The sequence below is a fragment of the Ochotona curzoniae genome, unplaced genomic scaffold, assembly GCF_017591425.1.
Source record: "Ochotona curzoniae isolate NIBS_2020 unplaced genomic scaffold, NIBS_Ocur_1.0 contig_54, whole genome shotgun sequence".
Classification (NCBI taxonomy): Eukaryota; Metazoa; Chordata; class Mammalia; order Lagomorpha; family Ochotonidae; genus Ochotona; species Ochotona curzoniae.
Genome location: NW_024466464.1, coordinates 850,486 through 869,210, shown reverse-complemented (window position 1 = coordinate 869,210; position 18,725 = coordinate 850,486). Strand labels below are relative to the sequence as shown.

At 59.1% G+C, this 18,725-nt stretch overlaps 2 protein-coding genes across 2 annotated transcripts in view; one reads left to right on the top strand and one right to left on the bottom strand.

Moving 5' to 3' along the window:
• The window catches only part of BAIAP2L1 (BAR/IMD domain containing adaptor protein 2 like 1), a 65,269-nt gene extending 56,590 nt beyond the window's left edge, over window positions 1-8,679 (top strand). Inside the window, exons 11-14 of the mRNA XM_040989959.1 lie at window positions 541-618; window positions 1,641-1,821; window positions 7,212-7,249; window positions 7,476-8,679. Coding sequence (XP_040845893.1) covers window positions 541-618; window positions 1,641-1,821; window positions 7,212-7,249; window positions 7,476-7,551 — 373 coding nt within the window. The 3' untranslated portion in view covers window positions 7,552-8,679. The remainder of the gene's footprint in view (window positions 1-540; window positions 619-1,640; window positions 1,822-7,211; window positions 7,250-7,475) is intronic.
• Window positions 8,680-8,792: 113 nt separating this feature from the next.
• On the bottom strand, window positions 8,793-14,504 carry BRI3 (brain protein I3). Its single transcript, XM_040990018.1, has 3 exons — window positions 14,325-14,504; window positions 14,058-14,160; window positions 8,793-9,166 (listed from the first exon to the last, which is right to left on the bottom strand). The coding sequence occupies exons 1-3, from the start codon at window positions 14,464-14,466 to the stop codon at window positions 9,034-9,036; spliced, it is 378 nt and encodes a 125-aa protein (XP_040845952.1). The 5' UTR covers window positions 14,467-14,504; the 3' UTR covers window positions 8,793-9,033.
• Between the last annotated feature and the right edge of the window lie 4,221 nt (window positions 14,505-18,725).

The window sequence follows — 18,725 nt, the reverse complement described above, 5'->3', positions numbered from 1 at the left end:
GGCAGGTCCCAGGCCTGTCAGCCAGGGTCGTCGTCGAGCACAGCTCTGCCCTTGTCAGCTGCAGTTAATGTAATCTCAGGTTGTTCCTGGCAGTTTGCACGTAGATAAATTTGATGCATGAGTAGATTTATTATTTACTCACACAAAATCACCTCGGAAAATTTAATTTTTATTTTAAGTGTGGCTTTTGTTTTCTCATGATAATCTACATATTGGATATGCTTTTGTTAGAATTTAACACATAAATTGTTTAAGTGCCATCCTTGTCTCAACCCTGAGCAAGTGCACACACCTTCCTGTAACTACGTTTTGTTAGTTCTCATCGTGGGTTATTCAGGCAAATTTTAAAAAATGGAGAAAACCCACATATAATTACTATGATCTACACATGCGTGGAGTACACAGTGCGTGTGTTACATGGAGTGAAGGCCTTGGTTCCATCCCGCCCACACGTGGGCCATCCTCCCCGGCCTGCTTCACTGCTTGCCCGCTTCCTGTGCGTCCTGCTAAGAAGCCCGTTTGCTTGTTCTGCACCTGCAGGAGGGGTTGGTTCCCATCGTCCTACACCAGGTTGCTGGAGGACAAAGCACAGGAAACCGTGACTCCGCCCGCACCAAGGTAGTGAATGTGTTTCGGGGCTTTGGGCCCATCAGAACTGTAATGTGGATCCACAGCAAACCCATAGAGAAGGCTCAAGCTTGCAGGACCTCAGGGACGGTTTCCGCCACGATTTCAGTGTGCTCGCTGCTGCCCTCTGTTGTCCGCCCTCCCTCACCCTCATCACCTGCTGGCACGAAGTCAAGCACGCATGTTTGCCATCTTCTCACCTTGACAGGCCTGATTCTGTTGAACATTCTGGAGGGTTCTCTCACTTGACCTATACTGTGTTCCTCCGTCGGGCCTTACCAAGCTACCTCTTTGTTAGGCACTCTGCAGACCTATTCTCTGCCTACTTCCTACACCGTGGCACTCCCCCCCAGGGCCTGGCCAGTGCCTGCCCCACAGCATCAGCCACACCCACACCAGTGGCCTTCAGCCAGCACCTGTTGGTATCTAATCTCAGATTACAGAACCACTGGCTCCAGGGTACTTCGTGTTGATGAGCTCATGTGACTTCCACAGCCACTCTGGGAGGAGGTCCCCAACTTTAAAAGTGAGGAGAGCACAGTGCAGGAACTGAGCTGAGCCCACCTCGTTCATGTGGAACCTGTGTGTTCCCTGGACCGCTCAGCTCCACACACAGCGCCTCCCGTGCGCCCCCTTATCCCTCCATGCCCCTGTGTCACCTGTACACCTCATTTGTAGCAGATGTACAAGACATCAAAAGTGTCATCTCTTAGGATGTTGAAATCAAGGTTTCTTCAGGTTTGTCAGGTTTTTTGTTGTTCATTTTTTAATCTCAAGTGTGTGGGACTTGCCAAGGCTTTGTTCTAGTCTTCATTTTCTTGCTGGTAACTTAAGTAAATTAATCAAAAGTCAGCTCTTGATTAAACTAGGTTTTCTCTGCTTTTCTTTCATCTTCTGAGTCCACAACGATGAGCCAGCAGAGGCATCGCCGTCACACAGTGACCTGGGGGGAGGGTGCCGACCCCTCCTCCTCAGCCCTCACCTAACCTGGGTTGTGTCATTTTGGGTTGGAGCTTGGCGCCAGTGAGAAGCGTCAGCACCGTGAACCTCTGTGAGAAGAACGACGTCACCATCCCCCCGCCCGATTACCTTGAGTGCCTGTCCACGGGGGCCTCTGCTGCCCGAACAGGGGACACAGCCAAGGGCATCTCCACCTTCAAAGCTCCCGGGGCCAGACCGGAAACCACATCTCCCGTAAGTATGGCCACCGTGTCCCACCCTGCTCGGCAGCGTGGGTGTGGGCAGGGTGACCATGTGCCATTTGCTCCTGAGGTGGCTCTCCCATGACCTTTAGCCTCCCCTCCAGTGCTCCTCCCGTCCTGCTCTGTCAGGAGCCCTGTGCACCCGGCAAGTCTGTGGGTTGCTGGATTTTATAAGGTTGTTAGTCTCTCAGCCTTGGGCCCCGGCTACAGCTGTGCTGTCACCTCACCACCTTCCCCTGCTTCTTTATCCCATTTTCATGTTTTCTGATGAGAAATTTGGGTTAAAAGTGATAACCTGGCTTGTCCTCGTTGTTTACTTTGTGCCGGGATGTGGTGTAAACCAGCTGTGTGTGACCTTTAGTCCCAATCCTCCTGGCAAGAGAGGGGAGGATGGTGGACCTGGGGCCGCCTCGTGCGCTCCCTGTCTGGTGCAGCAGAACCCCTGGGGCTTGTAGAAATGGGTCCCAGCCCCCATGCCCATGGTGCATGCTGAAAACAGGACATGCTGGCGGGCAAGTCCTCTCACAGGACACTGAGTGACACGTTGTATCCCACTTGTATCGCCCTGGATTACTCCAATAACCAGACTGTAAAGCTTTCCACTCTGGGCATGGCAGTAACTCCAGGGTCAGAGCAGCTGGGAAGGACCAAGCCAGCGAGTGCTGGTGGCCTCAGGGCCAGGAACTCCCAAACTGGCTATCACGTCGGACTTGGAAGTGACCTTCAGGCAGTTTGAGGGCATTCAGGTGCCTCTTAAGGCTGGCATATCCTGGACTTGGCATGTGCGTGCACTGGGTATGTTCAGAGGTGACACAAGCCCAAGGTGGTTTCTGTATTGTTGGATATCTCCTGTGCCTTACACTGGGCCCCACGTCCTCCCGTCTGAGGGGAGCCCTAGAGAAGGTGTGTCTCATAGACCGGGGTACTGCCATGACTGCCTCACAGCAGGAGTCATACAAGTGACAAGGAGTCACTTGTCATGGTCCCAACCGAAGCTCTGCCATGAGGGGTATGGCTCTGGACCTAACCCCACCCTGTATGGTGTCGTGGGTTCTCCTGGGGCCAGGCCTTCCAGTTCTCCTGAGCTGACCGCTGACCCATAAGGAGCCGAGTGGGGGTCTGTGCCTACCCCTTCTGCTGTGTTCCCTGTAACTGACAGTGCAGCCCTGACCAGAGGGTGCTCTGTGGTTCGCCTGCCTGTTGTGTTGGGGGGTGCTTAGTGGGTGTCTGAGGTGTTTGATGATGGCGGCTTTGCTGACAGCTGAACGCGACTGCCTAATTCAGGGTGTTAAGTGGCCTCAAAATGGAATCCTTTTTTTTGTTTGTTTGTTTATTATTTATTTTTCTCTGCAAAATAGACTTCCATCCACTGGTTCACTCCCCAAATGACTGTAATGGCTGGAGATGAGCTGATCTGCAGCCAGGAGCAAGGAGCTTTTTCCATGTCTCCCACGCGGGTGCGGGGCCCAAAGACTTGGGCTAGCCTCTGCAATTTTCCCAAGTCGTAAGCAGAGAACTGGATTGGAAGTAGAGCAGCTGAGACATGAACCTGCACCCATGTGAGATGCTGCCATTACAGATAGAGGATTAGCTGTTTAGCCCCAGCATCAGCTCCAAAAGGGAATCTTGCTAGAAGTCATCATGAGTATGGAAATTACAAGTGAAAACGCTAACTTGAGAAGTTTCTGCCGTGAGGGCCAGGCCTCCTGCAGGGAACTCCCTTTTTGGAGAGGCCAGTTCGATCCCTCACAACGCATGTGCTAGTTTAGACGTGGCCTGGCCTTACTGGCAGACCTCTCGGCTCAATCATGACGCACAGCCAACACCGCAGCCGCCCTGCAGGTTGCATACAAGCCCCACCTGCTTCCAGCAGCTTCCTCCTGGGCCTGACCCAAGACGGGAGGAGGTAATGACTGTTGCCTTTGTTGCCTTCCCCCGTGGCCGGCCCCCTCTGGGAGGAGCGCTGGCTCCGTCCCCTGGCTGCCTCCTGGCAGAGCAGCACACTGGCGCCCCCTTGTGCCTGCCTGCCCACAGGCTGATGTCCCTGACTGCCCCTGGGTCTGTCACAAGCCAGCAGCCTTAGCTACCGATTTCATGTGAGAACGTGTGGCAACTTGAGTCCCCGTGACACCCCACTGAAAGGGACTTCCTGCTGTACAAACAGCCCAGACAGTGTTGGAGGAGTTGGACAAGACTAAAACATTTTAGAAAGACAAATCCCAACTTCACCCCCAGGATAACTCCTGTTAACGTGGCGCTTACTTCCTGTGAGACAGTCATGGGTCCACAGGTCCACGTTTTCACCTCCTGCCTGTCGGCCTCCAAGCCCTTCTGAGAGCCAGCGGCGCCTGCAGGCCTGGCCTCCCCACCTGAGAGCTGTGTCACAGGGCACCCCAGCTTTTGGCCATCATTGCAAGGAGGCCAGTGAAGGCATCATGGCCGCACAGCTGGCAGCTGACTGGCGTCCCATTTGTGTCACTCCCCAACCGAATTTATGTTTTCTGAAGTGATCTTTCTGGATGATTCTGTGCAAAGGTATGCTGGGGGCCTACAGGTGTTCCCCGTGTCTGCCCAGCTGCCTTCATGGCCAGTGCCAACCGGGAGCTGTAGGAACAGGCCTCCTGGCCTTGGCAGCCTGCAGCAGGAAACACTTCGTGTCGGAGCAGGAAATCAGAGGACAGGCAGAAGCGTACCAGATCCACCTGTGCGGCACGGCTGCCAGCACACGGGCAGCCAAGGAAGAAGACAGTGCGACTTAGGAGTCACTGTGTCCGCTCATCTTCTGCCCAGTGGCTGCACACAGCGGCCTGGTTGTCATCTTATGGGGTAGCACAACATTCCGCCTAGGAACTGGACCAGTGCCATCCCGGAAGCCCTGTCACCCGGGGATGCTATTGTGCACCCAGCCGATGACTTTGTCATCAGCGCCGATGTTCTGACCGCCGCTGGGGGAGTGGGGTGACAGCTCGGGCATGACAGAGCGTTGTGAGGGCCAGCCAGGCGCTCCACAGTGCTGCATGCCTCGTATAGTACTGGTGTAGCTGCTGTCAGTTCCACGTCACCTCCTGCATCTAACAGGAGCACACTAAGCCTCCGTTTGGGGGAACAGCAGGTCAAGGGGAAGACCCTCCCACACCTCGGAGTGTGGCCACTGGGACAGAGCACAGGTGTGCTGTGGCTGTGAGTTCCTGGGGCAGGCCCAGCAGCACCTGCCTGGCATCACAGGGCCACCTTGGCTTTCAAAGCTCTTCGCTGTGTGGGCTTCAGGTTCCCAGACTGAGAATAAAGGCAGGGAGCTGAGAGACCCGTCAGCCATGGTGTGCTAGGTGGTCTGAGCTGACCCCCACCAGCTGGGAGCAGTGCTCAGCAGGTGTCCATGAAGGCACCTTGGGTTTTGGGGTTCTCTGGGAAAGACATAACTATAGATGTACCTCCTTATGCTCTGCTCCTCCATGCCAGGGTCATGGCTGCCCTGGCCACCATGCCAGGCCCAGTACCCCTCTGTGAGGACAGAGGTGGGAAGAACAGAGAAGTGTTTTTGGTTGTTGTTGTTTTTTTTTTAAGATTTATTTATTTTTATTGCAAAGTCAGATATACAGAAAGGAGGAGAGACAGAGAGGAAGATCTTCCATCCGATGATTCACTCCCCAAGTGGTCGCAACGGCCAGAGTTGCACCAATCCAAAGCCAGGAGCCAGGAGCTCCTCTGGGTCTCCCATGTGGGTGCAGGGTCCCAAACTGCTTTCCCAGGCCACAAGCAGGGAGCTGGATGGGAAGTAGGGCTGCCGGGATTAGAACCAGTGCCCATATGGGATCCCGGCACGTTCAAGGCAAAGATTTTAGCCGCTAGGCCACTGCGCCAGGCCCAACAGAAGAGTTTTAACAAATTTTAGGGAAAGCCTGGAAGTTTTTTTATTTAAAAAAAAAAAAAAATTTTTTTTTTTTTAACCTGAAAGGCAGAATTATGGAGAAGGAGAAATACAAATTTCTGTGTGCTGGTTTACTCAGCCCTGGCCATTGTGGTCATTAGCAGCCAGGAGCCAGGAGCTTTTTCTGAATGTCCTGTGTAGGTGTATGGGCCCAAGGACTTGGGGGCGCACTCTGCTGCCTTCCCTGGCATCAGCAAGGAGCCGGACAGGAAGTGGAACAGCTGGGACTCAAACCAGCTTCCATACAGGATGCTGATGTTGCAGGCGGTAACTTGACCTCTTATGCCACAACAGCAGCCCCAGAAGTGGCTCAGGAACAGCGCCCCTCGCCTCCCTGAGGCCCACTCTGCGGTGGCCTTGCGTGGCCAGGCCGGCCCTGCTGGGCGCTGTCTGGCGTTTGGTCAGAGGCCAGTTGGCTCTCCTCTTGGTGGGTGTGTGGGCTGTTAGTTCCAGGGGCCTTGGTTTCTCCCTGCATGTTTTGCCAGGGAAGCATTGCTGGGCCCCGGGCAGCCCCGACACTGCAGAACTGTGATGGTCATGTGGTGGTTGCCCTCCCCCCAGCAGGAACCAGCTCACCCAGTGCCACTGGGCTGGACTCAGGCTCCAGTCGGTCCTGCCTGGGGGTACTGTCCCAAATCCTAACCTCGTCCTGCTGGCGCTGCTGGAACAAGGTGCTATTCGGTGAGGGCAGCAGCAGGCTGGCCATGCCGGGGGTCTGCATTCCAACCAGTCAGCATCTTGGGGCACTCTCCGTAAGCTGCAACCTAACCTCCATCACCCCATACTGTCAAAAACATGGCTTAGCCCAAACCTGCTGAGGTAGCTCAGCATGCCCTGTGGGACGAAATCGGCACCCCATTAACGTGCGCTAATAGCACAGCGGCCCTGGCCTCTGCAGTGGTGGACACGGAACTGGCACCAGCTCCTGAGGGTGAACTGGCACACCACCCATCCCTTTGGAGTCCTAGAGGACCACCGGGGCCACTGTGTGCAGTCAGGTGTCACGCTGCCCCCTGCTGGACAGCCATTTGCATGGCACAAAGTGGGTGCTGAATCCCAGAGGAAAGACCCCCACCTGGCTGGGGACTTGGGCCACCCTGGGTCCTGCATGCACTTGTGAGGTCTCCTCCAGCTTCCGTGCCCGACAGTTGGCAGCATGGGAAGTTAGTCACTGTTTTGGTCACTATTCAGGATTCTGCAAATCCCCAGCAGCCCTGCAGGCTCAGCTCCAAGCAGTGGTCCCCGTCCCCCACTCCCAGGCACCTGCTAAGAGTGACTATGTGCAGATTCTGCTGCCACACCCCCATGAGCACCCTCACGACCCACAGCCAGGTTCCCCGGGCCCACCCACACCTCCCAGGGAGCTTGGTGGCATCCTATTGAGCTGTCCTTGGGCCGCAGATGTTCTTCCCCGTGGGTCTTCTGTGACTTCACCCACTTCCTCTCTCCCACAGAATGCTGCCAATGGGACAACAAAGCCGCCTTTCCTCAGGTACGTGTAGCACCCCCAGCTCCTCAGGAGACTCTGGCCACTTGAGTCACCACTGTCAGCTGAAGATGGGGTCAGCTGGGCTCCTTCTGGCCCGGAACAGGCCACGGGACGGGGGGAGGGGGCTGCAGTGTGGACAGCCGGGGCTGAGCAGCGCCCTCCCGGTGTGGGCCCTGGGCTCTGAAGTCCCGTCCTGGGCCAGTCCCTGTGCAGTTTTCTCTCCCCACAGTGGAGAAAATCCCTTTGCCACCGTGAAGCTGCGACCAACAGTGACAAACGACCGCTCAGCCCCCATCATCCGGTGAGAAGACGGCAGGGGCTCTCCTGGTTCCTGGGCCGAGTCCTGATGTCTGAGTGCTGCGAAGGGGCCGGCTGCAGGCCGCTTCACCAGAGGGTGCCTGATTCGCAAATCAACGTGTCAATCTGACATAGCTGGGGTCACACATTTCTGTCCTTAAGATATAAATAAGATTAGTGATCAGCTCAATCATTGATTTTTCTTCCTAGTCTCAAAAGCAAACAGTAAACTTGGCTCCAGTACTTACTGTATCTCTTTAGCAACTGGAGGAAGGGGTAGTGTGGGCTTGGTGACTGGCCAAGACCACAGGGCTATCTTTACAGCATGAGGCTGCTAAGTAGTGTTATGTTTAGCTAAAGAAAATATTTTCTAAGTTTGCATCTTTGCATGCAAACCATAAATTTTAAATTATGAAAATATTATATAAAGTGTAATAATTTTTTAACTTAAAATTTAAACTGTTGATTGAATAAATGTAGGGCCACCCAAGACTGGACATTCCCTGCGCTCTCCCGGCAGTGGTGAGCAAGCCGCTCGCCTGAGCCCTGCTGAGGCGGTTCTGAGGAGGACTGGACCCACGCTAGGCCAGCCCGTGGGGCACGAGCAGCCCATGGCGTGCTGACCAGTTTATTCAAACTGAGAGCACAAGTTCCTCTAAGTCTGACCCAGGCACTGACCCACAAACAGAGCTTAAAGAGCCAGCATGACCTGGGTGGTGGTTCGGAGTTAGAGGGCCATGTTTCTGCCTATACGCTATGGCCAGTCTGAGGCAGCCGTCCCAAGCCAGTGGCTGGGCCCCTCTTAAACAGACATGCAGGGGGTGGGTGTGAACGTTGAGGCTTCCTCCAGTGGGGTCCCGACTCGTCCCTGGGAGAACAGACCAGGAGGCACTCATGGGGGACTGCACTGGCACTCCCAGGGCCACCCAGCTACACTGAGGCTCATGCCCCAACCCACGGTCTGGGAGGCAGGTTCAGGAGAACAGGGTCTCGGCTTTGTGCAGGCCCTGGGATTAACCGAGTCCCAGCCCGGAACCATGGCGGTCACTCACCGGGCCAGCCCCACGTCCATGACACTTGGGTGGGTCCTTTGTGAATGTCACGATATGACGCTAAACTTCAATAAACTGGAGTTTGAAAGAAGCACGCCGAGTGGGCTGCCTCACAGTCTCTGCTCGGGGCGTTGGAGGGAGGCTTTGTATGAGCAGCAGACAGGGAGTGTGCAAACCAGACCACAGAACCAGGTAAGTAATGGTACGAATCTTGTTTATTTAAAAGGGTATTTCTCACCTCTCTCAAACTGAAGACTGCAAAAAATAGAAGCAGTGCTTTCTTGGGCTGTCGGGGCCTTGGGAGCAGGGCCCCGGGCTCACATGTGCCTCCTCTAGCCCACCTCGCCCGACCCAACAGTCCCGAAGCTTCATCCATCAATGAACGACTGTACACATTTACATGACGAAAGAGCCGGCCGGGAAGCCGGGGCGTGCCCTCTAGCCGAAGGTGGCGCCACAGTTGGGGCATCTCCGCTTCTTCAAGGCAAAGCAGCAGATGAACCCGAAGGGGAACAGGATGATGGCCAAGAAGATGCCCAGGAAGGTAAAGCAGTCCTCCAGCACCCCAACCCTGCGGAGAGAGAGCACCCCATCAGCACGCACCGGGGGCGACCACTCCAAGTCAGCCCCCAAAACAGATGCTGGTTCCCAACCATGGGGCTGCACTTTCACCCCTGGACCCTGTCCCTCCATGACATCCCTGCAAACAAGACCAAAACCGAGTCACGGCTTTTTCCACTAGGGGAAACCCCCAGACGTGACAGTTTGGGGTGGGATCTCATCTATCTGCCACCTCAAAAATCACACCTGCTCCCAAAGTGTGCAGCCTGGTAAGACGTCGGGGACCCCCACTGCACTCTGCCAGTACACACAGGTCAGGCCGAGGCCCTGAGTGGGACAGCAGGTACCCCATGGCCAGTTCAGAGTCCATCTGCCAAGGCCTGGGACCCAGAGCTGAAATTAAAACTGGAGCCATAACAGCACAGCTCCCCTCTTCCCCTACCCCGCCCCAAGGCTGTTGCTCAGACTCCCAGCATCTCCCCTTCCACCCCCAAAATGTCACAGCACACACACCTGGGAAGGGGAGACAGGAGACACGAATCCAAGGAGCCTCTGCCCGACGGGCAGCTCCTGCTTGTCCCTGCCCAGGGAAGGACCCGCCACATGCATTGTACAGGCATCCCATGCCGCTCAGCCAGCCTCCTGTCTCCAGGCACTGTCCTCAGCATAGCTAGCAGGCCACACCAGGTGAAGTGGTCTGGAAACACCCACACAGGTACATGGAGAGGCAGCAGGTTACAGCCCAGCATGGCTGTGGAAAACCAGAATAGAGCACCCCCAAACTGCCAAGGCCACAGCAGGACTGCTCCTGCCAGCACCTGGGCACACCGGGGAATCGGAGCCCCAGAGCCACCTGAGCAGTGGGACTCGGGCCTCTTCCTCCATGGCAGGGGACCGAGGTGTATGAGAGCCTGGCCTTGCACCCACCTGAGGGGGGCACTAAGCTGGGAGCTTGCCACAGAGAAGCAAACTGAGTAGGGGCATGGGTGTGTGGAGCCGCGGTGACCATGCTGCTGGGATGGGCTTGTCACAGGCACCTGACCTCACCCTCGTCTGGCTGCAACTACTGCCAGCACCTGGGAGCAAGCAGGCATCCGGGAGCCTTTCTCACCTTTCAGATACAGAGAACACTGCCTGGTGTCTGTCTCCTGCTTGGAAGCCCTGGCGAGCTTGGCTTCACCTGCTGCTCCCAGCACCGGGCTGCATGGCTGCATGGAGCCTTAGGCAGCCTTTCTGCAGAGCACCACACGAGCAGGACTCCACAGCCATCCTGCTCAGGACGCCACTCGGCCGAGCTGGGCCGCTGGCACAGCAACCAGGGTCAGGGAGGCCAGGAGACAGCACGTTAACTACCACCTTTGATGCCAGCATCCCCTATGGACACTGGCTTGTATTCTGGCTGCTCCACTCCCTGCTACAGCCTGGGAAAGCCGCGGAGGATGACCCCAGGCCTTGGGCCCTGCACCCACGGGAAGAGCTGGAGATCCATCCAGGGTCTTGAACTTTCACCCTGGCCCAGCCCTGGTTCTTGAGGCTGGAGACTGAACTAGCAAATGAAGGCCTCTCTTCCTCAAATGAATCTTAAGAAGTGACTTGGGCCGCCCTGCGCCACCAACTGTCCCCCTCAGAGGACCGGGCTGTGCTGGGCTGAGGACTCGAGCCTGAGGGCCCTAAGCCAACCCATGAAATCCCAGGGGAAAGTGGAGCGCTCCCAGGGACCTGGAGGGCACAGGCTGGCTGACCACCTTCCAGGCTGCTCAAGGCAGTGAGGAGGCAGAGCTGGGAGTGAGGCCCAGTATGCCAGCGAAGGCGGGCAAGTCAGGTGGCCTGGAGGCTGTTCTGGCACCGAGCACCCCGGCTGGAGGAGCCCTGCCCACATGGTTCCCCAGAGCACCCCAGCACACGTGCCCACGAGAGCTGCCCCTTCCCCTCAAGCCTCCATGAAGACTGCAGAGTTGCACCCACCCTGGAGGAAGCTCAAGACAGGCAGTCACCTGAGGCACCCAGACCAGGGTGGCCTCCTGAGGCCAAGCCCTCCCTCTCCCCTGCCCCCCCCCCCGCAGCCTCTGCCTGTCACATGGCTCTCGGAGGGCCCCAAACAGAGAAGGCGACAGCGCAGAGCAGACCTGCACGTGGTCTGGATCTACTGGGCCAAGAGCAGACGTGCCTCACTGGAGACACACCTTCCGTGGCCAAGCCGGGCCCTCCAGCTGCAGGAGCGGGCTACAGCAGGAAAGACCCCCTCTTCTGACATGAGCAGCACAACCTCCCCTCCAGCAGACCCCGGTGGAAGGATCCCTGCTGCTGGCAAGCAGCCTCAATTCCTCTCCAGCCCCACAAAGCCCACACATGCCTCAGCTGGCTCAGAGTGCCAGCCCAGTATGCCCTGTGCCCACTCTTGTGCAATGTTCACAGGGGTTGGGGGCAGGGGATTGTCAGGGAAGCCAATGGAAGCTGAGGAAATTAGGGAACTAATTCTGAAAGCGCCTGTCACTGTGCAGTCACCAGCAGCTGCTGCAGAGCAGGGGCCGGGACTTGGAGGTGTGGCGGCCCCCACACCCATCTCTAGCAGCAGACTGGCCACTAGGCACTGTTACCACCGCCAGCCTCCGAGAGCCAGGCAGGCAGAGCCTCAGGCCACCCCTTACGTCCCCAAACCTTACCTGTCCCATCATCCAAGCCTCTGAGGTGCCAACTCTGCCACTGGGATGGAAGGGGTCAAGCCTGAGTTCAGACTTGGCCCCCCCACAGCGCAGGGCAGAATCCTGGTGGCTAATCTGTCCCCCAACTTGTCCCTGCTGCCCCTGCCTCGGGCTAGACTATCTGAGGGACAGGCAAGGCCCATTCAGCCCCATCCAGTCACAGGTGGAAGGAGACATCCCTCCTCCATCCTTCAGCTCCCCAAGGCTCTGACACAGCCCCTCATTGTGGGGCCCCCTGCAGACACCAAGCCCTGACACCCTGCTGCTCCCCACAATGGCTTCCAAGTGTCCATACCGCTCACTCAGTGCTGCCCCTGGGCCTCAGGTGGCCTTGGCCTTATCTTCCTCCTGGGTGCCAAGCCCTACACTTCCCCAGCCCCCTCCTGCATCACGGTTACCTCCCCACAGCACCCAGGGGGGACAAGGGCTGGCTACGGGGTGACCACTGAACCGAGCCCCAGCAGGCCCTGGGCAGGACAGGACAGTGCTGCAGGGAGCAGAGCACCCAGCTCACCTGCTGGGCTCAAAGGGGACAGCCAAGCTGGGCCACTGGAGCAGGAGGCGGCTCGGCCAGGATGGCAAAAGGACAGGCGGCAGCATGGGCCTCACTCAGAGGTTACTGCAGACGTGTGACTTGGGCAAATTCCTGCCAGGCCATTGGGGAGGGCAGAGACAAAGCCAGGCGCGCTAGATATGGAGAGGGAGGAAGTGTGGTCACGTGACAAGCAACTGGTCTCCCCCAGGGCAAACATGCCAGAGCCCTGCTGCTCTGGATCACACACACCCACCCCCAGCCTCTCCCGGCCTGCTGCAGCAACTCAGCCCAGGGCGGCACCCACCCCTCTGCTGGAGAGGCACCAAGGGAGTGCAGAGGGCAGGGCTGGAGGCCACCGCAACAGGCTGAGACGGAGGACCCTGCTCCCGGGGCAGGGAACACCAACCCTGTCCCTATGCCAAAAGCCTTAGGGAGCCTGCCTGGTCTCTGAAAGGACACAACCTACACCCTTACACAAAGCTCTGATCAGAGAAGCCGCTCCAGACCTGGACCCTGACCCTGACGCCTGGAGCTCCAGGGCCCTGGGAGAGCAGGCCACTTCCGGCCTCCTGCAGCCACCTGCTCCCACCCTCCAAGTTCACGTGCTTGAGCTGGCAAGAGCCCCCACCACAGGCCTCCTCATCAGACACCCACCACAGCCCGCCCAGGTGTGGGAATGCCTGGCACCAGCTCATCTGGTAGCCAGGGACCCAGGGGGGCATAGGCGAAAGGGGCAGCAGTGAACTCCCAGCCAGGCCTGATCCTGCCCCACAGCCCTGTTTAGACCCCAAAGACCACTGGGGCTCCCCTGCTAGGGATGGGCCCTGGAATCTTCTAGCTGGAGCGAACAGAGCTGTGGGTGCCAAAAGCAGTCACAGCTGCTAACAGTCTCCATTTCCCACTAGCTCCTCCAAGTTCCCAGGCGGACCTCTGCCCAGCAGGGCAGGCTGCAGCCTCCCCCAAACACCCTCACCAGGCCTCGAACCCCCAGCCTCCAATCCTGCCTGTGCTCCCTGGCTGCCAGCTGCTGAACAGGTGAAGTTTGCTACCCCGTGGGCACTCTGCAATCCCAGCACCACACACTCCACTCCCCTGCCCTGGCAGTGCTCCCCTCCCATCTGGCTGCCCCCACACTCCATCCGGGGGCCTTACAGTGGACACTTAGGTAACGAGGGCCAAGCAAGGGTTTCGCCACTTGTCTCCACTTCCTTCCCCTCCTCACTCCAACAGGCCCATCTCAAACGCGAAGCACCTCCTGGTGCCAAGTCCCACTGCAACCTGACTCCTCCTGCGGGGGAGCTGCACCCAGCACTCACAAAGTTTCTGCAAGTTGCCACACACCACCCCAATAGGACCCCGGACAGAGGAACGCCTGAACCAGCTGACCTCCGCCTCCGCAGACACACTGGCCACTGGGTTGTGGGGCGTCGGAGAGGGGTGTGGGGGGTCTCTTGGTCCCTCTTTCCCCCGACTCCCGGCCCGACACAAACCTCACACCAGCCTCAAAAGCCAACTTGCACAAACGAGACACACCTGGTCCTCCACCGGGAGGGCTGCCCAGGACGCGCCCCCTCGGCCCCCGCCCGGGGAGGGGAACCCACTCCACGCCCCAGCCCCGAGGGGACCCCGTGGCCTCGGCGCGTCCCAAGGCGGCGCGCACTCACCTGCACACCGGGCAGCCTCCGACGACCACGATGGAATTGGCGGGGTAGCGGGTGACGCCCCGGCTGTGGATGTTGTAGACCCTGGGGTGCTGCGTGGGTAACCCTGCAGGCGGACGGAGGGGGACAGCGCGTCAGAAGGCCCGCTGGAGGCCGCGACCCCCGACCCTGAGTGCGTCTCGAGGATACAAAGTTCACTCGGAACAAGGCCCTGGCCACGGCACCGGCCCTCCACTCCTCGCTCCCTCCGCGCCCCGCGGCCAGACCCACCTGTGACGAGGTAGGGGTAAGGCGGCGGCGGGGGCGCGGTGGGGATGGCGCCGTAGCCGTGCGGGCCGCACGCGTATTCGCCCTGGCCGCTCTCCAGGTTGTAAGGCGGCGGCCGGTCCTGCAGCAGGGGCTTGTGGTCCATGGCGGTCCGGCCCGGCGGTCCGGCCCCGCGCCCGCCCGGCCGGTGGCTCGCCCGGCGGGGACGGGCACAGGGACGGCGACCCGGGCGCACGGGGGGTCTCCGGGAGGCGCGACGCCGGCGGGGACGCGGAGGGGACGGGGACGGCGGCCCGGGCGCACGGGGGACCCCGGGAGGCGCGACGCCGGCGGGTCCGGAGGGCACGGGGACGGCGGCCCGGGCGCACGGGGGACCCCGGGAGGCGCGACGCCGGCGGGGACGCGGAGGGCACGGGGACGGCGGCCCGGGCGCACGGGACCCCGGGCGCGACGCCGGCGGGGACGCGGAGGGCACGGGGACGGCGGCCTGGGCGCACGGGGGACCCCGGGAGGCGCGACGCCGGCGGGGACGCGGAGGGGACGGGGACGGCGGCCCGGGCGCACGGGGCCCCCGGGAGGCGCGACGCCGGCGGGCGGGGCGGGCGCGCGCCGCGGGCTTCCCCGCCCCCTCCCCCTCCTCCCCGGTCACAAGACCGGGATCACGTGGGTGGTTGGCGGCGAGGGCGGGGCCGGACGGCCGTCTTAAAGGGACGGCCCCGGCCGTGGACCACCCTCTTGGCGGCCCTCTGACCGCCAGCAACGGTCTCCTGAAACGTGGCCTTCAGGGCCCGCCGTTTCCCCTCTGGGACCACCTGGGCACCAGCGCGGTCCTTCCAACCAGCACCCCCAGCACTCCCCCAGCTCCGAACACGGGGACCCCTGCCCTCCTGGGGTCCGGCATGGGGGGAGGGGGACGCTCGAGTCCGGCCCAGGCAGTCAGTTTGCTGGGGGCAGGGGAGCGCCCTTCCCCTCCGTTTCCTGTTTTGTGAATTAGGTGGTTTGCAGAGGGTGTGGCCAGCACCTCTCTCGAGGACGCAGACCTGCCTCCTGGGGACACCTGCGGTGCACCCTTGGTCTACCCCCCAACCCCCAGCGCAGAGGAAGGCCCAGAGCGTTGCACCCTGACCTGGGCGGTGTCCAGATGCACTTTGGGTCAAAATGAAAAGGCCGCAGGAGGGGGTGGAGGGGCGAGGCGCCCCTGGGGCTGCCTCTCCATGCACCCCACCTTTGGATCCTGCTCTCAATGCCCACAGTTCCTGCCCAGGCGCCCAGCTTTCCCAGCTTAGCCTGTGCCGCAGGAGAAGCGGCCCCAAGCCATTCTCACCCGGCCCTCCTCCCTCTTCCCTCGCAGAGAGGCCGAGAGCTTGGCAGAGGGAAGGCGGGACCTCTGTGGACCTCCACCGCCCTCCCTGACAGACCAGCTGAAGGCAGCCTGTTCCCCACCCCCTCCTATCAAATTCACTTGGCTTTGATGGATCTTCCAATCTGGTTCACTTCCCAGATGGCTTCAGTGGCCAGAGCTGAGCCAATCCGGAGCTTGGAGCTTCCTCTGGGTCTCCCGCACGGGTGCAGGGTCCCAAGGCTTTGGGACGTCCTCCACTGCTTTCCCAGGCCACAAGCAGGGAGCTGGATGGGAAGAGGAGCAGCTGGAATATGAACCTGTGCCCATATGGGATCCCATTGCTTGCAAGGTGAGGATTTAGCCACTGCATCATCACACCAGCATGGCCTGGGTGACTGAAACCGCGCCAGGTCCTCAGCCCCATCCCCAAATCCTGCACCCCCGCTACAGTGCCCCTTTATGGCTCTCTTGCGAATCCCACGCTTCCTGGATGTAGCTGGAGGAGTCTCCCGGACAAGTTCCTGCCCCCCACCCCTTGTTTATAGGGCAAGATGGGACCTGGTCCTAGCCCAGGCTTCCCACACAAGCCTGGGGAAGTGGGATGGAGGTAACAGTGTACTGGGCGGGGGGAGAGCTGCTGCCACGCCAACATCCCACAGCAGCGGAAGATGGCTCAGATGCTTGGGTCCCAGGGGAGAGACCCGGATGGAGCCCCTGGTTCCCAGCCTATGCCTGACCACTGGGGAACAAACCAAAGATGAACGGTTCTCTAATTCGTTCAAATAAATAAGCTTTTTAAAAAATGACATAGGGGTCGGTGAGACACACACACACACACAAATATAGAAGCTGTCAGGCAGGGAGCCACTAAGTATATGGGCAGCCAGCAGCAGGGCCAGGGCAGGGCCTGGCTGGTGGTCTCTCAGGGCAGGGCCCTGTGGGGCCAGTGGACACAGCAATTGCCCCTAAGCAGGCTAGCTGCTGTGCTGGGCGCCTCCTGGGCCTGGCCTTGCTGGAGGCAGTGGGTAGGTGGGGCCCAGGAAAGGTGGGGACCGGTTGAGAGTAGAGATAAAGAATGGGCAGATAGGAGAGCTGGCAGGCAGTTCAGTTCCTCTCCGCACCCTGCAGAGGGAAAGAACCCCGAGGCCCAGCTGGGGACTGTGGACTTGAGCTGCCCCCGTCCCAGGGTGACGCCTACAAGCCACTGTGGGAGACCCCCGCACCAAGATGCTCTGGAAACACCTGCTTCAGTGACGACCACGTCTGGCTGGCCAGCCTGGATGCATCCAGGACAAACAGGTGGGGATGGAGGTGTTACAGAGGAGCAGGGGCTATGCTTGGGGGTGGGGACTGAGACATCCCAGAGGCTGTGTCTGGTGGGCCCGGTGAAGAAGGCACTCTCTGGTTGAGAGCGTGTTGTTGAGGGACAGCTGCAGGGGGCTGGGGCTGGGGGGAATGACAGCTGCCGGAATGCTGTGGACAGGGGCTGGGGCTGTGTGCACTGGGGCCTGCACCTGGTGCAGGCAGGTGGAGGATTTGGGGGTGTGGGGAAAGGGGAACCCCCATACTGACTGGGTTGCTCCCACAGCTGAGTGAGGTTGCAGGAGGGAGGAGCAGCCAGGAGGCAGCTTGGCCAGAAGGGAGCAGCTCAGGTTGAGAAGCAGGTGATCTGCTCTGCAAAGCCCCACCCACTCCCAACACTATCCCTGCAAGAAGACACCCTGGGAGAATTCCCCCTGCTTGGTGCTACCGGGTCTGACTACAGCAGGTGCCAAAACCCTGGGAGGAAGCCTGCCTTTTTCACACCCGGCAAAACCTTTATCCAGGAAACGAAGAGGAGGGAGGAGGGAAGAAGTGAACCCCACTCCTTACATAAGAGCCCCAGTTTGGGGCTGGCGCCATAATTCAACTGGCTAATATTCCACCTGCAGTCACCAGCATCCCATATGACACTGGTTCTGGTTTGTGTCCCAGTCACTCCACTTCCCATCCAGCTCCCTGCCTGTGGCCTGGGAAAGCAGTGGAGGACGGCCCAAAGCCTTGGATTCCTGCACCCGTGTGGGAGACCCGGATGAAGCTCCAGGCTCCTGGCTTTGAATCCGCTCAGCTCTGGCCAGCCGTTGTGGCTACTTGGGGAGCGACTCATCAGATCTTGCTTTCTGCCTCTCCCCTCTCTGTATATCTGACTTTGCAATAAAAAATAAATCTTAAAAGAAGTGAGCCAGCAGATGGAAGACTTCTCTGTGTTTCTCCTTCTCTCTGTAAATTTGATCTGCCTTTCTGATAAAAAAATAAAAAGAGAAGGAAGAGAGGGAGAGAAGAGAGGAAGAGAGGGGAGGGAAGGGAGAGAGAGAGAGGGAGCCCCAGCCTCTCCCAGGACCCTGCCCAGCTTGGCTGCCAGGCGGCCTGTGCCCAGGCTGAATGGCAGAACATTCTTGCAGAAAACTTCCTGCCTTGCTTAGCACCCTCTCTCAGTTCTTTTCTGTGCACCATGCATCTCTGTGGGCAATGCCAGACCCAAAATGAGGCTGGCCGGCCCCTGGCCACCTCAGAACGCCCCCGCCCCAGCCCAGTGCACTGCACTAGTGTGTCACCCTGTAGCTCACGGTCGGGGCTGTCCCGCCCCGGGAAAGCAGGTGCTCACAGCCCCAGGCACTGGAGAAGGAAAACAAGGCAGAGCGAGACACCCCCACACTTTCTGTGCATATTTGCAAAGTGCTGAAATTGCATTTTTAAAAAAGATTTATTTATTTAAAAGGCAAAGTTACAGAAAAAGAAGAGACAGAGGGGTCTTCCATCTGCTGATTCTCTCCACAAATTGCCACATTGACCAGGGCTGGGCCAGGAGCCAGGAGCTTTCTCTGGGTCTCCTACGTGGGTGGTTGCAGGCTTCCAAGGAGTTGGGCGATCCTTTACTGCCTTTCCAGATGCAGTAGCAGGGAGCTGGATCGGAACTGGGGCAGCTGGGACTGGAACCGGCACCCATGGGAGAGTCAGGTATTATAGGCAGTGGCTTGGCCAGCTAAGCAACTGTACCAGGCCTCTGAAATTTACCTTATCTG

Excerpts from the sequence above, each read along its gene's own strand:
- BRI3 (XM_040990018.1), bottom strand. The coding sequence starts at position 14,466 with ATGGACCACAAGCCCCTGCTGCAGGACCGGCCGCCGCCTTACAACCTG. Across the intron at positions 14,161-14,324 it reads TTACCCCTACCTCGTCACAG|GGTTACCCACGCAGCACCCC; the intron begins GTGGGTCTGGCC and ends GTCCGCCTGCAG. Across the intron at positions 9,167-14,057 it reads GGAGGCTGCCCGGTGTGCAG|GGTTGGGGTGCTGGAGGACT; the intron begins GTGAGTGCGCGC and ends CTCTCTCCGCAG.